Source organism: Neopsephotus bourkii, unplaced genomic scaffold (assembly GCF_033783945.1).
Source record: "Neopsephotus bourkii isolate Nb327-2 ecotype Australia unplaced genomic scaffold, CSIRO-AGI_Nbou_v1 NB_281, whole genome shotgun sequence".
Lineage (NCBI taxonomy): Eukaryota > Metazoa > Chordata > Aves > Psittaciformes > Psittacidae > Neopsephotus > Neopsephotus bourkii.
Window position 1 is genome coordinate 1,411,843 of NW_026900790.1, and position 17,380 is coordinate 1,429,222.

General features: G+C 49.0%; 1 protein-coding gene across 1 annotated transcript in view; it reads left to right on the forward strand.

Moving 5' to 3' along the window:
- LOC133208732 (collagen alpha-1(VII) chain-like) overlaps positions 1-17,380 on the forward strand; it is a 117,171-nt gene that overhangs the window by 92,131 nt on the left and 7,660 nt on the right. The window contains exons 74-86 of the mRNA XM_061346820.1: positions 14-94; positions 1,250-1,303; positions 1,995-2,048; positions 2,724-2,786; positions 3,208-3,270; positions 4,653-4,769; positions 7,182-7,259; positions 8,450-8,503; positions 9,830-9,878; positions 10,680-10,718; positions 12,447-12,614; positions 14,899-14,970; positions 15,992-16,162. Coding sequence (XP_061202804.1) covers positions 14-94; positions 1,250-1,303; positions 1,995-2,048; positions 2,724-2,786; positions 3,208-3,270; positions 4,653-4,769; positions 7,182-7,259; positions 8,450-8,503; positions 9,830-9,878; positions 10,680-10,718; positions 12,447-12,614; positions 14,899-14,970; positions 15,992-16,162 — 1,063 coding nt within the window. The remainder of the gene's footprint in view (positions 1-13; positions 95-1,249; positions 1,304-1,994; positions 2,049-2,723; positions 2,787-3,207; positions 3,271-4,652; positions 4,770-7,181; positions 7,260-8,449; positions 8,504-9,829; positions 9,879-10,679; positions 10,719-12,446; positions 12,615-14,898; positions 14,971-15,991; positions 16,163-17,380) is intronic.

Here is a 17,380-nt window from a genome sequence, read left to right on the forward strand (position 1 = left end):
CTCTTTCTGGCAGGGTGCAGCAGGTCTCAATGGGCAGAATGGACACAAGGGAGCCAAAGGTGACAGAGGTCTTCAGGGGGAGAAGGGGAAGCCGGTGAGTAGCAAGGAGGGACGTGGTTCATTTGGGAGGTAGAAAGAGGCTCTGTGCCTTTCTTATATCCAAGTTCATTTCTCCTTCCATACCCTGTGTGCCTCAATACTGGAGTCAAGTTCTTGCTCATGTTTTTTCCAAAACAGAGATGAAATCACTCCCTAAACATCCTGGAGAAGTCTCTAGTGCACGTCCTGGCCTGATGTTTAGGAGGAACCATTCTGTGGATGCCAACAGAGAATCCATGTCTCTAGCAATAGACTTTTAAGTTTTCCCATGTTTTCCAGCATGAGTTTTCCTTTGTTTCTTACCAAGGCCTAAGTTTCAAGTTCCTTCATGTACCAGGTCCAGTTCTCCTCGATGCTGACCTGCCTGATGAAGGGAGCAGTTAACAAAGCAATCATTTGCTAAAGCTCTTATGGAAGACCTGGCTCTCTCTCACAACAGAAGGCCTCCCTTGTCCCCAGATAAGTTCCTGCACATGGATGGGGCTTAGCCCCCTTATTACTGAAAACACATCTCCAAAGGGATTCCTGGTGGGAACACGCCTTCACTCTCTGGAAACAAGCTGAAATCTGCTGGTGTTTTTCTCCTTTGTTTTCCCATGAGAGAGAAGAAAACAGTAGAAGATTTTGGGAGGGATCAGGAAAGAAAGACCTCACTGAAAGTAATGAGCATCCTCTAGATCATTCAGGTAGTGCCAGAAGGATCCAGGCTTTGAGTGACAGCCTGTATTTCCACAGGCAGTGACCAACAGAATTGCTGAGTGAGACCATCTTAGCACCTCCATAGTGCAGGTCCTTGTGATTGTAGCCACTCCATTAATTAGCTTCCAAACCTCAGTAGCATCCACTCCAACACACACATCCACCAAGGGTCATTGTCTACATGTTGCCCATTGTAAGCTACAGACCCGGTGGAGACCCATCACAGCACTTGTCCCACTTCACTAGCAGTACTGTCGCAGTCATCCATCTTCTGCAAGGTCATTCCCTGTCCCACCACAGAGCTGGTTGCATTACTAGCATCATCTGCTGATTTTCAAGGAGCTTCTGGTGATTAAAAGCACAATGTAAGTGCAATGTGATGCTATCACCAGGGCCGTATCCTTTACTTTTCAGGCTGTGCATTATACGTTTGTCTTCTTTTTTTATTTAGGGAGGAAAAGGTGATGCTGGGACCACTGGTGACACGGGACAGAAAGGAGCAAAGGTAGGAGATGGGTGAGATCCTGTAAGATCTCCATCTGTGGAGATAATCAAAAGCTGTCTGAACATGGTACTCATCAACCAGCTTTAGATGGCTCTGCTTGAGCAGGGGGCTTGGACAAGATAGTGTGAGGTATTCCTGCCCATGGCAGGGGATTGGAACTGAGTGATCTTAAGGTCCTTTCCAGCCCAAACCATTCTATGAGTCTAAGATGTCCTTCAGAGCTTCCTTCCAACATCAACCATTCCATGATCCTGTGAAGCAGAGGTTTGGGCAAGCAGGGAAGAGAGCTCAAGCTCCAAGCTGCAGTGAGGCTAATGAGGAAGGATGCTTTGAGCAAAGGAACACAACAGCTTGCAGCTTGACCTAGAGCAACCTGCCCCATTGTGCAAGCACACAGGGAATGCTCTGGGCCTCCAGCATCATCCAGCATCTTATAACTACAGCTAAATCCCACCCAATGCTGCACCACTGACAGCATGATTATAGGAAGGACTTCCCCAAGCCTTCCCTGTGGGGTGCAGGTGTAGAAAGACACTTCAGAACAACAACAAGGGTTAGGGTTAGGGTTATAGACCATAGGTTAGACCATAGTAGCAACTACACTGGAGTTAACCCTGTGTACACACAGAGTCCCTCACTCCTTCCCTCACCTTGACTGAACGTCACCACCTATGATCTGCTTTATCCTCAGGGCTTACGAGGGCTTCCAGGACGCATCGGAGCTCCCGGAGCCAAAGGCATTAAGGTGAGCTAAGGCCAGCTTTCCATCCTGCTTTGACTGCCCCACTTCCAGCAGTGTTTCCCACTCATCCCAGGATAGCATTACGCATGAAGAAGCCACCCTCTGGCACAAGTCCCACTTGGTGGGATATGGCCTTGCAGAGCAAGCAGCAGTGGATGGAAAGGTTTTAAGGCTTGAAGGGAACTAAAAAACCCAGACCTTGCCCAAATCCCCTCCTGCCCTGTGGCTTAGCAACTGCCTGGACTCAATTTGCAATCAGTGCTGGGCACATCACTCTGGCTGTCAGCATCATTAGACCTTCCTCTATAAACAGGGATAATGGTCTTTTCATGAAGGGCTTTGGAAAGCTTGATAAGAACTAAGGGAGCTGTTAACAGCTGAGCTGATGGGATGTGGTGGTGTTATTATTGTTGCTGTTATTAATATTTGCCTTCATTGGCCTATTGGGTAAATGAAGCACTGTTCAGTGGGTTTCCCACCTACTTTCATGTAGGTGGGCTTAGAGTTGGGACAATCTAGCATTTATACTGGCTTTGCCTATACTTAGGTTTCTGCTACCAGGAGTGTCATCCTGTTCCCCCTCAAGTAGCACCTAACCTTGGCTTTTTGGGGCCAGTTTTCCCAATGTTGTAGGAGTTGTTTGTGCTTACAGCACACCCTCTGCTGTTTCATCCACAGGGAGAACCTGGCAGTCCTGGAAAACCAGGGATCCAAGGATCAGATGGACAGTATGGACCAAAGGTATCTAAATTAGGCACCTCCTACAAGTAAGAGGCTTCAAAAAGCTTTGCAAATGCTGCAAATCCACCTCTGCAACGTGCTAATTCCTTTCAAAGGGCATAAACAGGGTTATTCTGGATCTGTTCCTATAAGCCAACATGGATCTGAGCAAAGATGCTTGGATACTGAAGTAGGGACCCCTTCACTACCTCTGCAAGACTCAACCATGTTCATCCACCCCATCCCTGATGCTCCACAGGCATCGTTGCACGTGCCAAGTAATGGAGCTTCTTAATGTGATTTCCTTGTTTCCTTGGGTACCACCAATGCACAGGCTCAGAGGCCCACTTAATAGTGTAATCTGAAGAAAAGCTGGTTCATGCAGCAATTTGCAACCTTGCCAAGTCCACATTGGCCATGATTTTATCTTGGCTCCTTCCAGGGTGAACAGGGAGCATCAGGGGATGATGGTGCCTCAGGGATTCCTGGAGAGAAAGGAGAAAAGGTCAGTGCTCACCAGACTGCATCAAGCTGCCATTTATAGAAGGATAGATCTGACATCCATCAGATGGAGTTAACAAAGTTATACACTTTCTGCATCATAGGTACCCTTTCCAGTGGTCAAATGTCAACTGGCTGGAGCATTAAAGGTCCCTTCCAATCCAAACTATTTTGTGACTCAATGATTAAGGCTGGAACTGCAGGTGGAAAGGGCAGGAGAGGGGAGGTTCCCTTAAACTCACCTTCTGCCCATGTATGAAACCCCAGGAGGAAGCCTGCTTAATGTGAGGAAAACCATCCAAACCCTTCTTGGGATTAGCTGTTGGAGTTTATTCAACACCACCATGCCCAGGGTAAAGGGTGCCTGGGATGCTGTGGGGCAGAAAAGCTGGATAATGCTGGACACATGGACACAGTGGTGGGAAAGGTCTCCAAGCTGACCTGTTCCTGGGCTCTGCTCTCAACCCCATGAGGAATCCCCACCATGATCACCCCCCTCCAATCTTCTTTCTCTGCATTGCTTAATTTTCCATTTTCTTCCCTAAAAGATCAAGTCTAAAATTTGTGCCTTTCCATGGAGGGAAAAAATAGGGCTTCAGTTAAAAAAGAAAACTAGACATTAATCCCGGCAGCCTCCATCAAGTGTTCTGGCATTTTCCAGCCCCTCAGGCCCTTCTCTCATTCAGCTCCACCATCTGGTGTCCATCTGATTTGGGATCTTAAAGAATTTATTGCTTTTATTGATAACAACGCTTCTGGTCATCACTCCGCAATAGTCATCTGTGTTGAACACTAAGGGTTCTTCTGTTGTCAAGCAACCCTTCTAGCTCACTGAGTCTCTGAGCTATGAATGGTTGGAGGCTGGGGAGTCATTTCCTGGGTAATATCACTCCCTTCCTCTCCTGTTCTTCTCCTCTCCCACAAACATCTCCTTTCAGCCACTGCTGCAGGTTGGGTATTGGGTTAATTGGAGGGCTTTCTTTTTGCTGTGGTTAATGGGAGCTGTTGCCATTCCTACACATCTGTACCATTCACAGTGGTGCAGGTGATTGGGAGATTTATAGGCCCAGGGTTGTAGACTAAAGGATTCTGCTTACACGTGCAGGGAGAGTTGGGCATTAGGTATCATTAAGCATCATCCCAGAGAGAGGGTGCCCATGTCTTACCAAGCAATGAGGTGCCTTCTGGACAAGTAAAGGTGAAGAGCAAAGCTAAAGTGATCTCTACCCTACAACTGGTGCCCTGTTAATAGCACAACAGTAGCAGACAAAATAGGATACAAGTGGTCTCCTCTTATTGCCAATGCCATGGAAGTATTTGGGTAATACTTGGCTGGCCTGTCTCTATAACCAGCTGTGCTTGAACTTCTCTGTTGGTGATCCTCAGGGGACCAAGGGAGTTCCTGGCTTGGGAGGCTTCAAAGGACAAATGGGGTGGCCTGGGAAGACTGGAGTCCCTGGACCAGATGGGCCTCAAGGGCCACAGGGTGAGCCAGGGCCACAGGTGAGCATGCCCTGAACCATGGTGAGATTGGCACCTTACATCCCCACGCGACACAGCATCCCAGATGTGTCCCCACATCACCATGTGCACGTACATCACCCCTCCCCTTGCAAACTGATGTGTCCCACAGTGAGATGGCTGCAAAGTCTGTTGTATTTCTGTGGGATCTTGGCCAAGTTACTTCATCTCTTGGTGCATTTATCACCGGAGATTCATTTCTTTTTCCTTTCCTCTCTTCTTTGCCTCTCTGCAGTGTAAGATGTGACCTCTCAGTCAAGAAAGGAAAGATGATAATTTCAAGTTAGCTGGGCATTAAGTGCACCTTTTGCATTGTTAATTATGTGGGATCAGGATGCCAAGGCTTCGGAAGGAGCTGGTGGCTTTCAGACCCTGTTTGTGGGCCACCCTTAATGAGTGTTTTTGCATGCAAGACATGCTGTGCACCTTTTAAATGTGACAAAAAGACTTTGAAACAAAACATGTTAATGCTGTTGATGAGCAGGAACACTCTGCCCCCAGATCCTATGGTAATGAAGAGTGTCCTGCTGCTGCCAGCACAATGCAGAGGGGACGATGATAGAGATTAATGCTAAACACCCGCCCTTAGATAGCATCCATTAGGTAATGAAGGACTTGTCAAGTGAAAGAGGACTGGAAATGAAAATACCCTTCTCATCTCTGCTGAGCTTCAGGCTTGGACAAGTGAACACATAAATAACATGGAAAACTGAGAACAAAAGAAAAGCTGGATTTGGGTAACTACCTGAAAGACCAGCTGCTATCCATAGTGTGAGGGATAGCCCTGGTTTGACTCCTGCCATCCTCTGAGTCTGGCAGGTATCTGTCATCCCATGTTTCACCCTTGAGTGATGTATCCCTATAGAAATATGTGTATGGTTTGTCAAATACTTGAGTTTTCCCATTCTAAATGGGAATTAGATGGTGTTTTGAAGACAAGGAAAGGAGGTAGAGAGTCTGGAAGGATTTTCCTGTTATGCCCTGCTGAATTATTCCAGCCAGATACTCCAAACTCTAGTCACCAGTGAATATCCTTCACCAAGTGAGAAGCACATGCAATAACATGGAGAATTTAGGTGATGTGTAGCTGCATCTGGCAGCTCAGGACTGTGCTGGTAGAGATACACCAATGAAAATTGCTTTGGCTTTTGAGGATTGAAGTTGGGACCATTCAGACCCAGTTTGAATGAGTCTGGACCTCATCAGATGAGCTCTCCTGGGTCTCAAAGGTCTCCCTGTCTTCAAGGCACTTGCAGGACTTGGGTGGTGTAAATGTGTCTATGTAGGCTTTATTGATTCCTAACCTGGTTTTCCCCCATATGGAAGCTGGGAAAGCTGTTACCCTGCTCTTTGGAGCCACAAACCAAAATACTCAACACCAGGTTTTAAGTCTTAGGGAAGAAATGATTAAGGAAGGGGAAAATGGAGGTGGTGCAGCAAGACGGTCAAACTGAACATCTGTATTGTGTCCTGAGACACCATCAAATAAAGGCTTGACCTAGAGCAATCTACCCCATGGTACAAGCGCACAGGGGATGCTCTGGGCCTCCAGCATCCTGTAGCTACAGCTGCATCCCACCCAGTGCTTCACAGGTTGATTATAGGAAGGACTGCCCCCAGCCTTCCCCTATAGGGTGTAGGTGTAGAAGGACCCTTCCAGAACAACAAGAAGTGGACTAGATCCAGCTTCAGACCATAGCAGCAACATCATTCTTCTTCCCCTTGCTCCCCATGGCATACCTTGCAATGAAAAATGTATCAAAGGAATCACAGAGAGGAGGAAGGAGTCAAAAGAGTGAGATCCCCTCATGCATGTTTAAAAAGGCTGGAAGTTTTTACATTAGCAGCTACAAGCACTGCATGCTCAGAAAGCTGTGTATGAGATAACAAATGGCTTTTGTTTGGATGCTGATTAAAGAGGGACTGTGGGATGCCACTTCCCACACCCACACTGTTACTGCTCTTCTCCCTAGATTAAAAGAGGAAGTCCCTGGGTCTGAGCTGCAGCAGCGAGGTTACCCTCATTCCTAATGTGGGAGGGGATTATCTCCATCTGCAAGGCCTTCTCCTCCTGCTGAGGCTGTTTCTTAACTCAGTGTTGGGACAAACAGAGTGTAAGAGGGAAAACTGCCTTCTGCCCGTGCAGCATCCATCCTTTCTGCAGGGAGGGACCACAGGAAACACTGTGTCGTTGCCCAAGGTAGAAGGGACAAAGCCCAGGGCTGTGACCCATCATATCTATCTGGGAAGCATCTGAGATCCAGAGGGCTCTGAGTGTCTTCTGCTACTGATGTCCAGGTTGGGCTTTAGGGGGGGAGAACCCCAGCTGGTGCTGTGGGATATCTCTAGAGGGTACTTAGGCATCGCTAACTGAGCTCTGCTCTTCTCCTCTAGGGTCCACGAGGGAAAAGAGGGAAATCTCAGTTCTGCCTTAGGGGACCACCAGGCATGGACGGGCAGAAAGGAGAAAGGGTCAGTATGAGGATGAGCTTCCCAGTGGGGTTCTTCACCAACCTGCATCAATACAGAGCTCTGCACTGGGGCTGCAGGGACCATGGGTGTTCAGGGTTGTGTTTCTTGCAACCACAAAAGCACAGAGAGCATTTTACTCCCGAACACCAGGATATTGGATATCCACCAGGCATGGGATATGGGCAGTGCTGACCACACTTCTACCTGGAGGTATCTCCAAAAGGGGCAACTGCTTTGAACCCTGTGGGCTGCCTGTTTCTTTATGTCAGACTTCCATAAAACATCATATTTTGGGTCAGCACTATGCTTACCATGGCAGACCAAAACGATACTCAGTGCAGGACCTCACTACAGAGGGGCAATGCTCAGCCTTTTAATACACATCAGAGAATACAAATGAGAGTTTAATCTCCAGATCCCAACCTGCAACCCATGTTCTGGGTCAGTCCTTACAGGCTGCCAGCACTGACTCAAGGCCTTTTTGCATCAGGACGTGGCATTGTATTAGCTCCATGGGTTGGTAGAGGGTAATGTGATTTCTCCTCACTCTGCAGCCCCTGTAAGCAAGCGTGGATTGAGAAAAATGACTATCACAGCTTTAATTTAGATCGTGCTTCCTGTGCTCCTTTTCCTTTAATATTTTTTAGTATTTTTAATCAACAAATCCAGTTTTCAGCAGTTCTGAAAGGAAAATTGCCCAAGGTATTTTCTCCTAAGAGACAGAAAGCCCTCTTGGCAAACCTCAGCATCCCCCTCTGTTTCAGTACTGGGGCTGCAATCCCAGCCTGATCTGGTTCCCAAAGGTTCATATCCTATCCACATCTCCACCTCAGCCTTTGTGGTCCTTTATAAATAGCAGAGAAACCTGGCTTCAACTGGAGCTGTTTGCATCCTTACATAGGATGTATAAGGATGCTAACATATCCTTATGGATAAAGCAGCGCTCCCCAAAAACATGGGAGCCTGCACCCAGCTCTCTTCTGTTCATGTTGCCTTGCACAGGGATGAGTCTATTCCTTTCTGCTCAGTGAGCTACCCACAGATATCCCTAAAACTTATAGGAAATCATGTAAGCCTTTCTCCCCATCTCCCTTCCTAGCTTATCTTTTCCTCTCTAAGGCACACTTATTCTTGCAGCATTTAATGGTCAATCTACTGAGCTTTCGTAATGACTTAAGTGTTTTTAACAGGGTGAAAATGGTCCGTCCGGCCAGAAAGGAGAAAAGGGAGGTCCTGGTCTTTCTGTGAGTACTTTAGCTCAAGATCACATCCTATTAGACAGGCTTGAATAGAGAAAATAGGACAAACTGCCCCTAAGAGGTGTAGGGGAGGAGGGAGATGCTGAGAAACAGATTCATTCAGAGAGTATCTGGGAAATGAGAGTGTTGGCCATTACCCAGGACATCAGATGTGCACAGCCTGGGGTGGGAGCAGTGCTGGGCTGTAGGATGCCAAGCCCAAGGCACATTTCTCCTCTCTCATCCTCCTTGTGGTGCTTCAAACTCCTTGCAGATAGGATCGGTGCCGATGCCCCAGGGCTGGTAACAGAATCCCAGACTGGTTTGGGTTGGAAGGGACCTTAAAGATCATCTGGTTCCAACCCTTTTCCATTGATGAAATAGAAAGAAAGAGCAGGATAGAGAAATGTGCCCCATTTTCAAGATTAGGAAGCTGGCATTGCTGCAAAAGCTGCTCCTTTGCTTATAAATCCTGAAGGAGTGGGTGACCCACATGGGTCAGGACAAAATCCCTGTTGCAGCTCCCCTTAGGGTCTCCATCCTATTGCCTGAGAAAATGTGTTCGGTGCCGTTTGACTGACACAAGGAGGTACTTCCATCTTTCCAGTGTATGGAGGCAAGGCAGGATTAGTTCTAGCATGGGTGTTGTAAGTAAAGATGTCCCACATGCAGGCTGTTGATGATCCCAGATCCCTATGTAGAAAGTGGCCCAAAATTTGACATCTTAAAAAGCACAAGAGGTGGTGACCATGTGAAGTGCAGTAGGACACCAGCCATCACACATGAAAGATGCTCAGCTGAAACAGGGACTGCGAGACCGTATGTCTCGTTCTATGGGGAACTGTGTTAGCTGATAAGGAGGAAGAGAAGAACAAAAGGAGGTGCAGCTACATCTCACCTACATGTAGGGCTACAGCACATTTCCAACCCCTGCCACGGGCAGGGACCCCTTCCACTGGAGCAGCTTGCTCCAAGCCCCTGTGTCCAACCTGGCCTTGAGCACTGCCAGGGATGGGGCAGCCACAGCTTCTCTGGGCACCCTGTGCCAGCGCCTCAGCACCCTCACAGGGAAGAGCTTCTGCCTAAGAGCTCAGCTCAGTCTCCCCTCAGGCAGGTTCAAGCCATTCCCCTTGGCCTGTCCCTACAGGCCCTTGTCCCAAGCCCCTCTCCAGCTTTCCTGCAGCCCCTTTAGGCACTGGAGCTGCTCTAAGGTCTCCCGTTCAGGAGCCTTCTCTTCTCCAGGCTGCCCCAGCCCAGCTCTCTCAGCCTGGCTCCAGAGCAGAGCTGCTCACTGCTGATCACTGCTAACTCTGCTTTCCCCCCATGGCACAGGAGGAAGAGGTGAAGGAGGTGGTGAGGAGCGAGATGAGAGGCAGATGTGGTAAGTTGGCCCCTGAGCCATGCTTGGGGCCACCCTCTGACACACACCAGCAGCTAAATTGGAGCAATTTGAGTGCTGGCACATGCTGGCTCTGCAGAGCAAATATCACCCATTAGCAGCAAGTGGAGACGCGTCACCTCTCCATGCTCCGAGATGAGTGTGAGCCTCTGGGTTGCCAGGTCTCTGCCATGGTCCTGACTTCCTACTCTAACTCTTAATTCCTTCCCTTTAAACCCTGTCTATTCCCACTTATTCCCTTGTTGTTTTGTCAGCAAAGCTTTTCCTCCCTGCTCATCTCCACTTCCCCACCCATTGGTGACAGGCACTGAGTTACAGGGCAAGTTTAGAGCTGCATTTTGTCTAATCACAACCTTTCAATTCCTCTCTACTTCTTGACACACAAACCTCTTCATTCTGGTGGTGAATAACTGTCAACCAGCACCATAACAGTAAGAAACCCCACCACATTAAGGGATGTTTATACCCCAGAATCCCGGTGTCACAAGGATGTCAGGCTTTGGGTATCTTGCTTTCCTTGCCTTGCAGAGACCAGCTACCTGAAGGCCATCAGGTCTACCTATGGCCAAGGAGTGGGTTCACCACTTGCCATTGAGCTAGCACCACATTCATTTCTGCCCAGAGATGTTAGGCGTATATTTGAATGCTTTGAAGAGGGGAAAAAGGATGAAAAGCAGTCCATGAAAGCATGTGCTGCCTATAAAAAAAATAAGGATTTTGTTGGAAAATCTTATTTACATAGGGAAAAGAAGTAGCAAACAATGTCCTGTCTTATGTTTGCAGATTGTGGAGGTGAGTTGGGAAGGATGCTCATCGAAAGGGGTAAGGCTGCTAATATCTAGAGAAATGCATGTGAATTCATGCAGTAAAGGATATTCTCCTTGTTTCACCAGCCTGAAACTGTAGGTGAAAAGATGTTGCTAAGAATAAGTGGGTTTTCTTGTGATTCAGTGCAGAAAATGACCCTGGATCACCAACTGGCTCTGGAGGGTATTTCTTGAGAGGAATAGGAGAAAACAGGATTGAAAGGGACACCAAGAGGTCTCCTGCTGTTACCCTCTACTGCAAGAGAGGATCAAACTGTTCTTGACACCCAGCTTTTAAAGCTGCACCCATGGGAACACCTCTCCCGTACCTGGGATCTGCCCTTGCCTCAGCCTCCATTTGCTTCTGTGATGTAAATAAATCAGAGCAAGTGAATCCTGCGCAGTGAGTGCTCTTGGACACAGCAGCCTCCATGCTCCTGCAAAGAGCAGCTTTGGTGAACCCTTCATGACTCAGGTGTTACCCAAGGGCCCTGTTGTCTGCCTGGTTGATCCTTCAACCAGGAGCATGTGGTCTTCTCCATCCCTCATGCTTAGAGCATAGAATCACAGAATCCCAGAATGGTTTGGGTTGGAAGGGAGCTTAAAGCTCATCCAGTTCCAAGCCCTGCCACGGGCAGGGACACCTTCCACTAGAGCAGGTTGTTCCTAATCCCTGTCCAACCTGGCCTTGAGCACTGCCAGGGATGGGGCAGCCACAGCTTCTTGCATCATTTAGATAACACGGTGATTTAGCAAAGGAAAGTAAACCCAGATCAAAGCCACAGCAGACACACCACAGAGCATTAACCTGGGATGGATTCTGTCTGCTGGTCCACAGTGCTTTGAAACAGGTTTCTGGGTTAACTTTGCTTTGTTTTGGTTTAACTTTTGGGTGACATGGTCTAGTGTGAGGCATCCCTGCCCATGGCAGGGGTTGGAACTAGATGATCTTAAGGTGCTTTCCAGCCCAAACCATTCTATGATTCTATGCAGTCAGACTCCACTATATCTACTGTCCCATAGCTGCCAACTCTGTCCATCCACCATAAAACAGATCTCCTAAAATACCTGCTTTGCTAATGTGCTCCCAGCCTGGTCCAGATCACGCTTGTCCCTCAAGACACTGGGCATCAGACATACCCAGTATGAAGGATGATGGGACCATAGCTTCAATCACATCCAGACATAGAGCTGGATGTGTATAACTCAGCTAACTCTTCTTGTGGACTCCCAGCCTGTGGGTAAACAAGTCCTACCTGAGAAGACAGGCAGTGCTCAGCACTATCCCATAGAGATGCTGATCCAGCAGCATTTCATTATCCATGTAGTTCTGATTATGACTCCATCCCCACTGACACTGAGGTCCATGCAGTCATGGAGGTCCCAAGGAAGCCCAACACACTTCTAGGGAACCAATTCCTCAAAAACAGCTTTTATTATTGCTAAGTTTAACATACCATTTGCTGCCTTCCTTGGGAAGACAGTAGGCAGTACAATGTCTCCTTAACTGCTTGCCCTTCTCTATACTGTATGTGATTTAGCAATAGGTTTCCTACTTTGACCACACACCTCAATGGTCTACAGGAATTGGCCAACCAAACACAGTGTTGTGACTGGTCTCCCACCCTGTGTTATGCAGTGACAGTCACTGTTGAGCTACAACTGTTTGTCATGTCACATCATGATGCCTTTCAAACTAGGGCACCAGATCTCATCCTCACTGACCCAGAGATTAAACCCACAGGTGTGGAGGCAGCTGAAATCAACAGGCAGCTCCAAGGGGATTTTCAGCCTTGGGAACACAGCAGAAGGGATGGTGAAAGCCAGGAGGAAACACTTAACAAACCCCAGAACATGACCACGGTGGCGACCTCACTGAAGCCCTTCATGAAGCCACCTTCACTTATTGCAGGTAAGTGCAGCAGAATAACTGCATGTTTCCCATCATTCCAGTCATGGCAACCAGAATCTTCTGCAGCATTCCATGAACCCATTGCTAAATCCTCTTCCCTGGCACTGGGCAGAAGGAACGCTGTGATGGGATTTACAATGGGGGGTCCCATGCTGTGATTCCCCTGTGCTCATCCGTGCTCAGAGATAAGGTGAGCTGATGCCTCTGGAAGGAGTGGTAGGTGAGGAAAAGCCAAAGTGTGTGGCCTCAGTGATGGTCATCACCTTCAAAAGGATGCATTTGAAAGGCTGGTATGAGGCTGCTGTTTTCAGGCTGATTTTGTCCCTCTCTTCCCATTGTGTCCTTCCCAATCTCTAGTAAAGCTTCCTATCAGCCAGAAATTACATCTCTGAGACCAAACACTCGAGCTATTACAGACTATTTCTGCCCAGAGCCTCCTGAACCCTTTAATGGGTAAAACTACTGATAACAGCTAATGGGAAAACAACCAGCTCTATTTCTGTTCCTTTGTGTTGCCCAAGAGATGGGGGGGGGGTGTTGAAGGGGGGACAAGGGCCAAGGTCCTGCCCTGAAGACATATGCAATATAGATCCATCTATACATGAGCACCAGTGAGCTTGTGGCATCACCTCACACTGCATCTGCATCTACACCAGGCAACTGGAGAAGGCAAGAGCATGATCCAAGACTGGATACACATGTATTATCAAGATCCCAGTAGGATCTTGAGCAGCAGCAGGCAGACAAGCTACAACCATCATTTTGGGGATGAAGGGTGTTCAGCCATAGGGAGGTAATCTATGTCCTGCTATTTTGCCCATGGGCTGGAGGGAGGTTCATGGCTCACTCCATAGGCACAGCTGATGTTAGCATAGGAAGCTCCAGGACCAACTTTGGGATGCAGTGGGTGTCATGGTGGAAAAGCCCAGGAGATGAACCTGATGGATACAGAGAAATCCCTTACTGCCTGGCTGAGAACAGCCATCTTTGCAGGGAGAGGATGGGATGGGGCAGTTTTAGCTGCATTTCAGATCATCTACCCTTTCTTCTGACCATGAGCCATGGTGAGCATTACAATGAGGGAATTCTTGGCCCAGCTTCATGCAGACTTGATGAGCAGTATGATCCCATTGGCACAGAGGAGCTACCAGGCAGGCATCCTCCTTCTCCTGTCCCCATGGGGTAACGGCTTGTGGGTGGCTTTCCCTGGCCCTATGGGCCTGCCCACTACCTGGGATGCTGATGGACGCAACAATCTGCCTTTGGATGCCAAAGAGGGACTCTTCATCAGGGACTATAGTGATAGGACAAGGGGTGATGGGTTCAAACTGAAACAGGGGAAGTTCAGGTTGGAGATAAGGCAGAAGCTGTTCCCTGTGAGGGTGCTGAGGCGCTGGCACAGGGTGCCCAGAGAAGCTGTGTCTGCCCCATCCCTGGCAGTGCTCAAGGCCAGGTTGGACACAGGGGTTTGGAGCAAGCTGCTCTAGTGGAAGGGGTCCCTGCCTGTGGTAGGGGTTGGAATGGATGAGCTTTATGGTCCTTTCCACCCCAAACCATTCTGTGGTTACCTTTCCCAGAGCCTTGGGAAGAGATTTAAGGCAAACCTGTTGATGATGACCTCTACTTTTCTCCCATGTAATCTCCTAAGGACTGAAACAATCCCACAAATCTAGCTAATCATAGAACTGGACTGAAATCCCCACCACCTTCCTCTCTCCTGACGTCTGTGTCATACATCAAAGACGTCATCTATCTGGCTATAACCTCACTTTGTACGAAGGCAGCGTTTGGGATCGGGGCAGTTTCAGACCAATGGGATGCACTACATCTGATTGAATCGGAGCTGCAGCCATCGCCAGCCAGCAATCCCATTACAGCCCAGATCCGAGGCAGGAGGGCTCATAAATCCCTCTGCTAAGTGATGAGCGTGGATAGGAGCTCCAAATGTTAACAGGATTCTGCAATGGGAGCGTTATTGCTGCCAGATTACAATCGCTCCTGGCTTCTCCAAGCCAAAAACTCCAGCCTGACATTTATCTCCTGCAAACAACCACAAATACTTCCATTTTCTCTGACTAACACCCAACCTTTTGGGGTTGTTTAACACCAGTAAGACTTTTATTGCTGCCCCTTTCTCCCTCCCTTTGCCTGTTGCTCTGTGACATTTATTAAGAGGACTTGTTAACTGGTGGAAAGCCAGGTGAGGCTCCAGTGATCTCTGTTTAAATGGTGCCTGATTTGCTTGTGTGCCCTCATTACTTGTGGTTTGCATTTGCTTCCCCAGTGGCTCCCCAGGCGCAGCAGATAACGGGTCCCTCTCAGCACCAGCGCCAAGAAGCCCACACTCAATTACCAGGTGAGATGCGCTGAATTAAGTGGCATTTAGGGAAGACACTTCCTGATGGGAAGTGTTTGTTGGCATTGACATTAAGGGGATGTGGTGCTGAAGGAGTTACACATGCCAGAAAACAGCTCAACTCATAACAGAGGTTTGGAATGGGCTTAAAGGAGCTGGTTTTGCCCCAGGGCATTGAGGTGATGGTGAACAAATTGGAGGGTGTCCAGTGAGAGTCCCCCAAGCAACACCCCAAGTACAACCACCGCTGCAAAGACATCACCCTGCCCAGGACACAAGCGTTAATCACCCCCTTGCAAAGGTCAGACACCACCATGATGGGCAGCACAGGGATGGACAGTGCCGTGGAGCAACAGGGAGCTGAGGGACCTGGGGGATTCAGTGTGGAGAAGAGAAGGCTCAGAGAGGACCTGATGGCTGCCTCCAACTGCCTGACAGGAGGATGGAGCCAGGAGGGGCTGGGCTCTGCTCCCAAGGAACAAGGGATGGGACAAGAGGAACCGGCCTCAAGCTGCACCAGGGCAGGTTTAGATGGAGCTGAGGAACAATTCCTGCCCCAGAGGGTGCTCAGGCATTGGAACAGGCTGCCCAGGGCAGGGCTGCAGTCACCGTCCCTGCAAGTGTTCACACAGCGTGGAGACGAGGCCTCAGTGCCATGGGTCAGTGGTGGCCTTGGCAGTGCTGGAATCGGTTGGGCTGGATGAGCTTAAAGGGCTTTTCCAACCCTGTTGATTCTATGCTTCTATGTTGGAGATTGCACTAGATGACCTTTGAAGGTCCCTCTCAACCCAAACTATTCCATGATTCTATGCTCATCCCACTATGGAAATCCAGTGCCAGATGCCTCACCTTGGTCCCTGTTGACCCTTTGCTCTGCCAACCCCATTGCTTTGGAGTAAGATGTTGACTGTGTGGCCGTGGAAGTCCTTGGACCAGCCAAGGGGGAGGATGTAGGTGGCAAAGTGTGGCCTTTTACCCCCTGGGTCCAACACATGTGTGGATGGGGGTTGTTCCCCTGCAGAACCCTGCCTGCAGCCGATGGACGAGGGTTCCTGCCAGCACTACACCCTGCTCTGGTATTACCACGCAGAGGCAAACGCCTGCCGGCCCTTTGTCTTCGGGGGATGCCAAGGGAACAGCAACCGCTTCGAGACCAAGTGGAGATGTGAACAGCAGTGCAGAACCTCAGCAGGTAACGCAGCCCTGAGCCCTCCAACCCTCCTCCTCCTCCAGCCAGCAGTGAGGCCAAAGCAGGAAACCCACCCGCAATGTACCCACCTCCTCTGGACTTGGTCTATTGCTGTTGAAGCAAGTCCAGAGGAGGCCATGAGGATGACCAGGGGCTGGAGCAGCTCCCATATGGAGACCTCAGAGCAGCTTCCAGTGTCTGAAGGGGGCTACAAGGATGCTGGAGAGGGGCTCTTCATCAGGGACTGGAGTGATAGGACAAGGGGTGATGGGTTCAGACTGAAACAGGGGAAGTTCATGTTGGAGATAAGGCAGAAGCTCTTCCCTGTGAGGGTGCTGAGGCGCTGGCACAGGGTGCCCAGAGAAGTGGTAAGTGCTCGGCTGTGTTCCCATTACCAGGTCTATGGGTTGTGGGGTCAGTGTGTGATGTCCTTTCTCATCTCCATGCTCATCACAGGGGAAATGAGCTCCTGCTGGCCCTGACAGTAATGCAAACACTACTGCTACCAAGCAAAGCATGAGCTGCAGCGGAAACCAGCCTCCCTAGAAAGATGCTCCTCTCTCAGCCTTTCCTCTACATGGACACAACCCCTCTGGGCATCAGGAGAAATGCATTAGTTCTCCATAATCCATTATAAAAACCCCTCTGGTGAGGCTCATTTTCCCTGTTTCTGAAGAATGTTAAAAAATAGAAAGAAATTAAAGGTGGAGATGTATAATTCCAGGTTCATTTCAGAGTTTTCAGGTGGTTGGTTTTCAGACAAGCACCTATTATGCATAAAATCAAGGCCATTGCACACACTGTTATCATCATCCACTTGAATCTTTTTGATATGCAATGGACTTTGCACAGCCCAACCCTCCTGTTCTGCAGGAAAGGAGGCAGTGCAAATATTCACTGCTCTAAGTCCAGGTTAGGACAGGCAATGCCACCCTGGAGAGCTGAAGTGCTCTGTGGGGAGAAGGAGGATACGTTGTTTGGCTTAGGAAGGAGGGCTTCGCTACCCAGTGCAGCCAACCCAACCTGGGTGCCCTCTTCTGTCCGTCCACTGCAAGGGTTAACATCACACCCTGGGCTTCATGGGGAGCCCATGGAATCATGCAGAATGGTTTGGGTTGGAAAGGACCTTAAAGCTGATCCAGTCCCAACCCCTGCCACATGCAGGGACCCCTTCCACTAGAGCAGCTTGCTCCAAGCCCCTGTGTCCAACCTGGCCTTGAA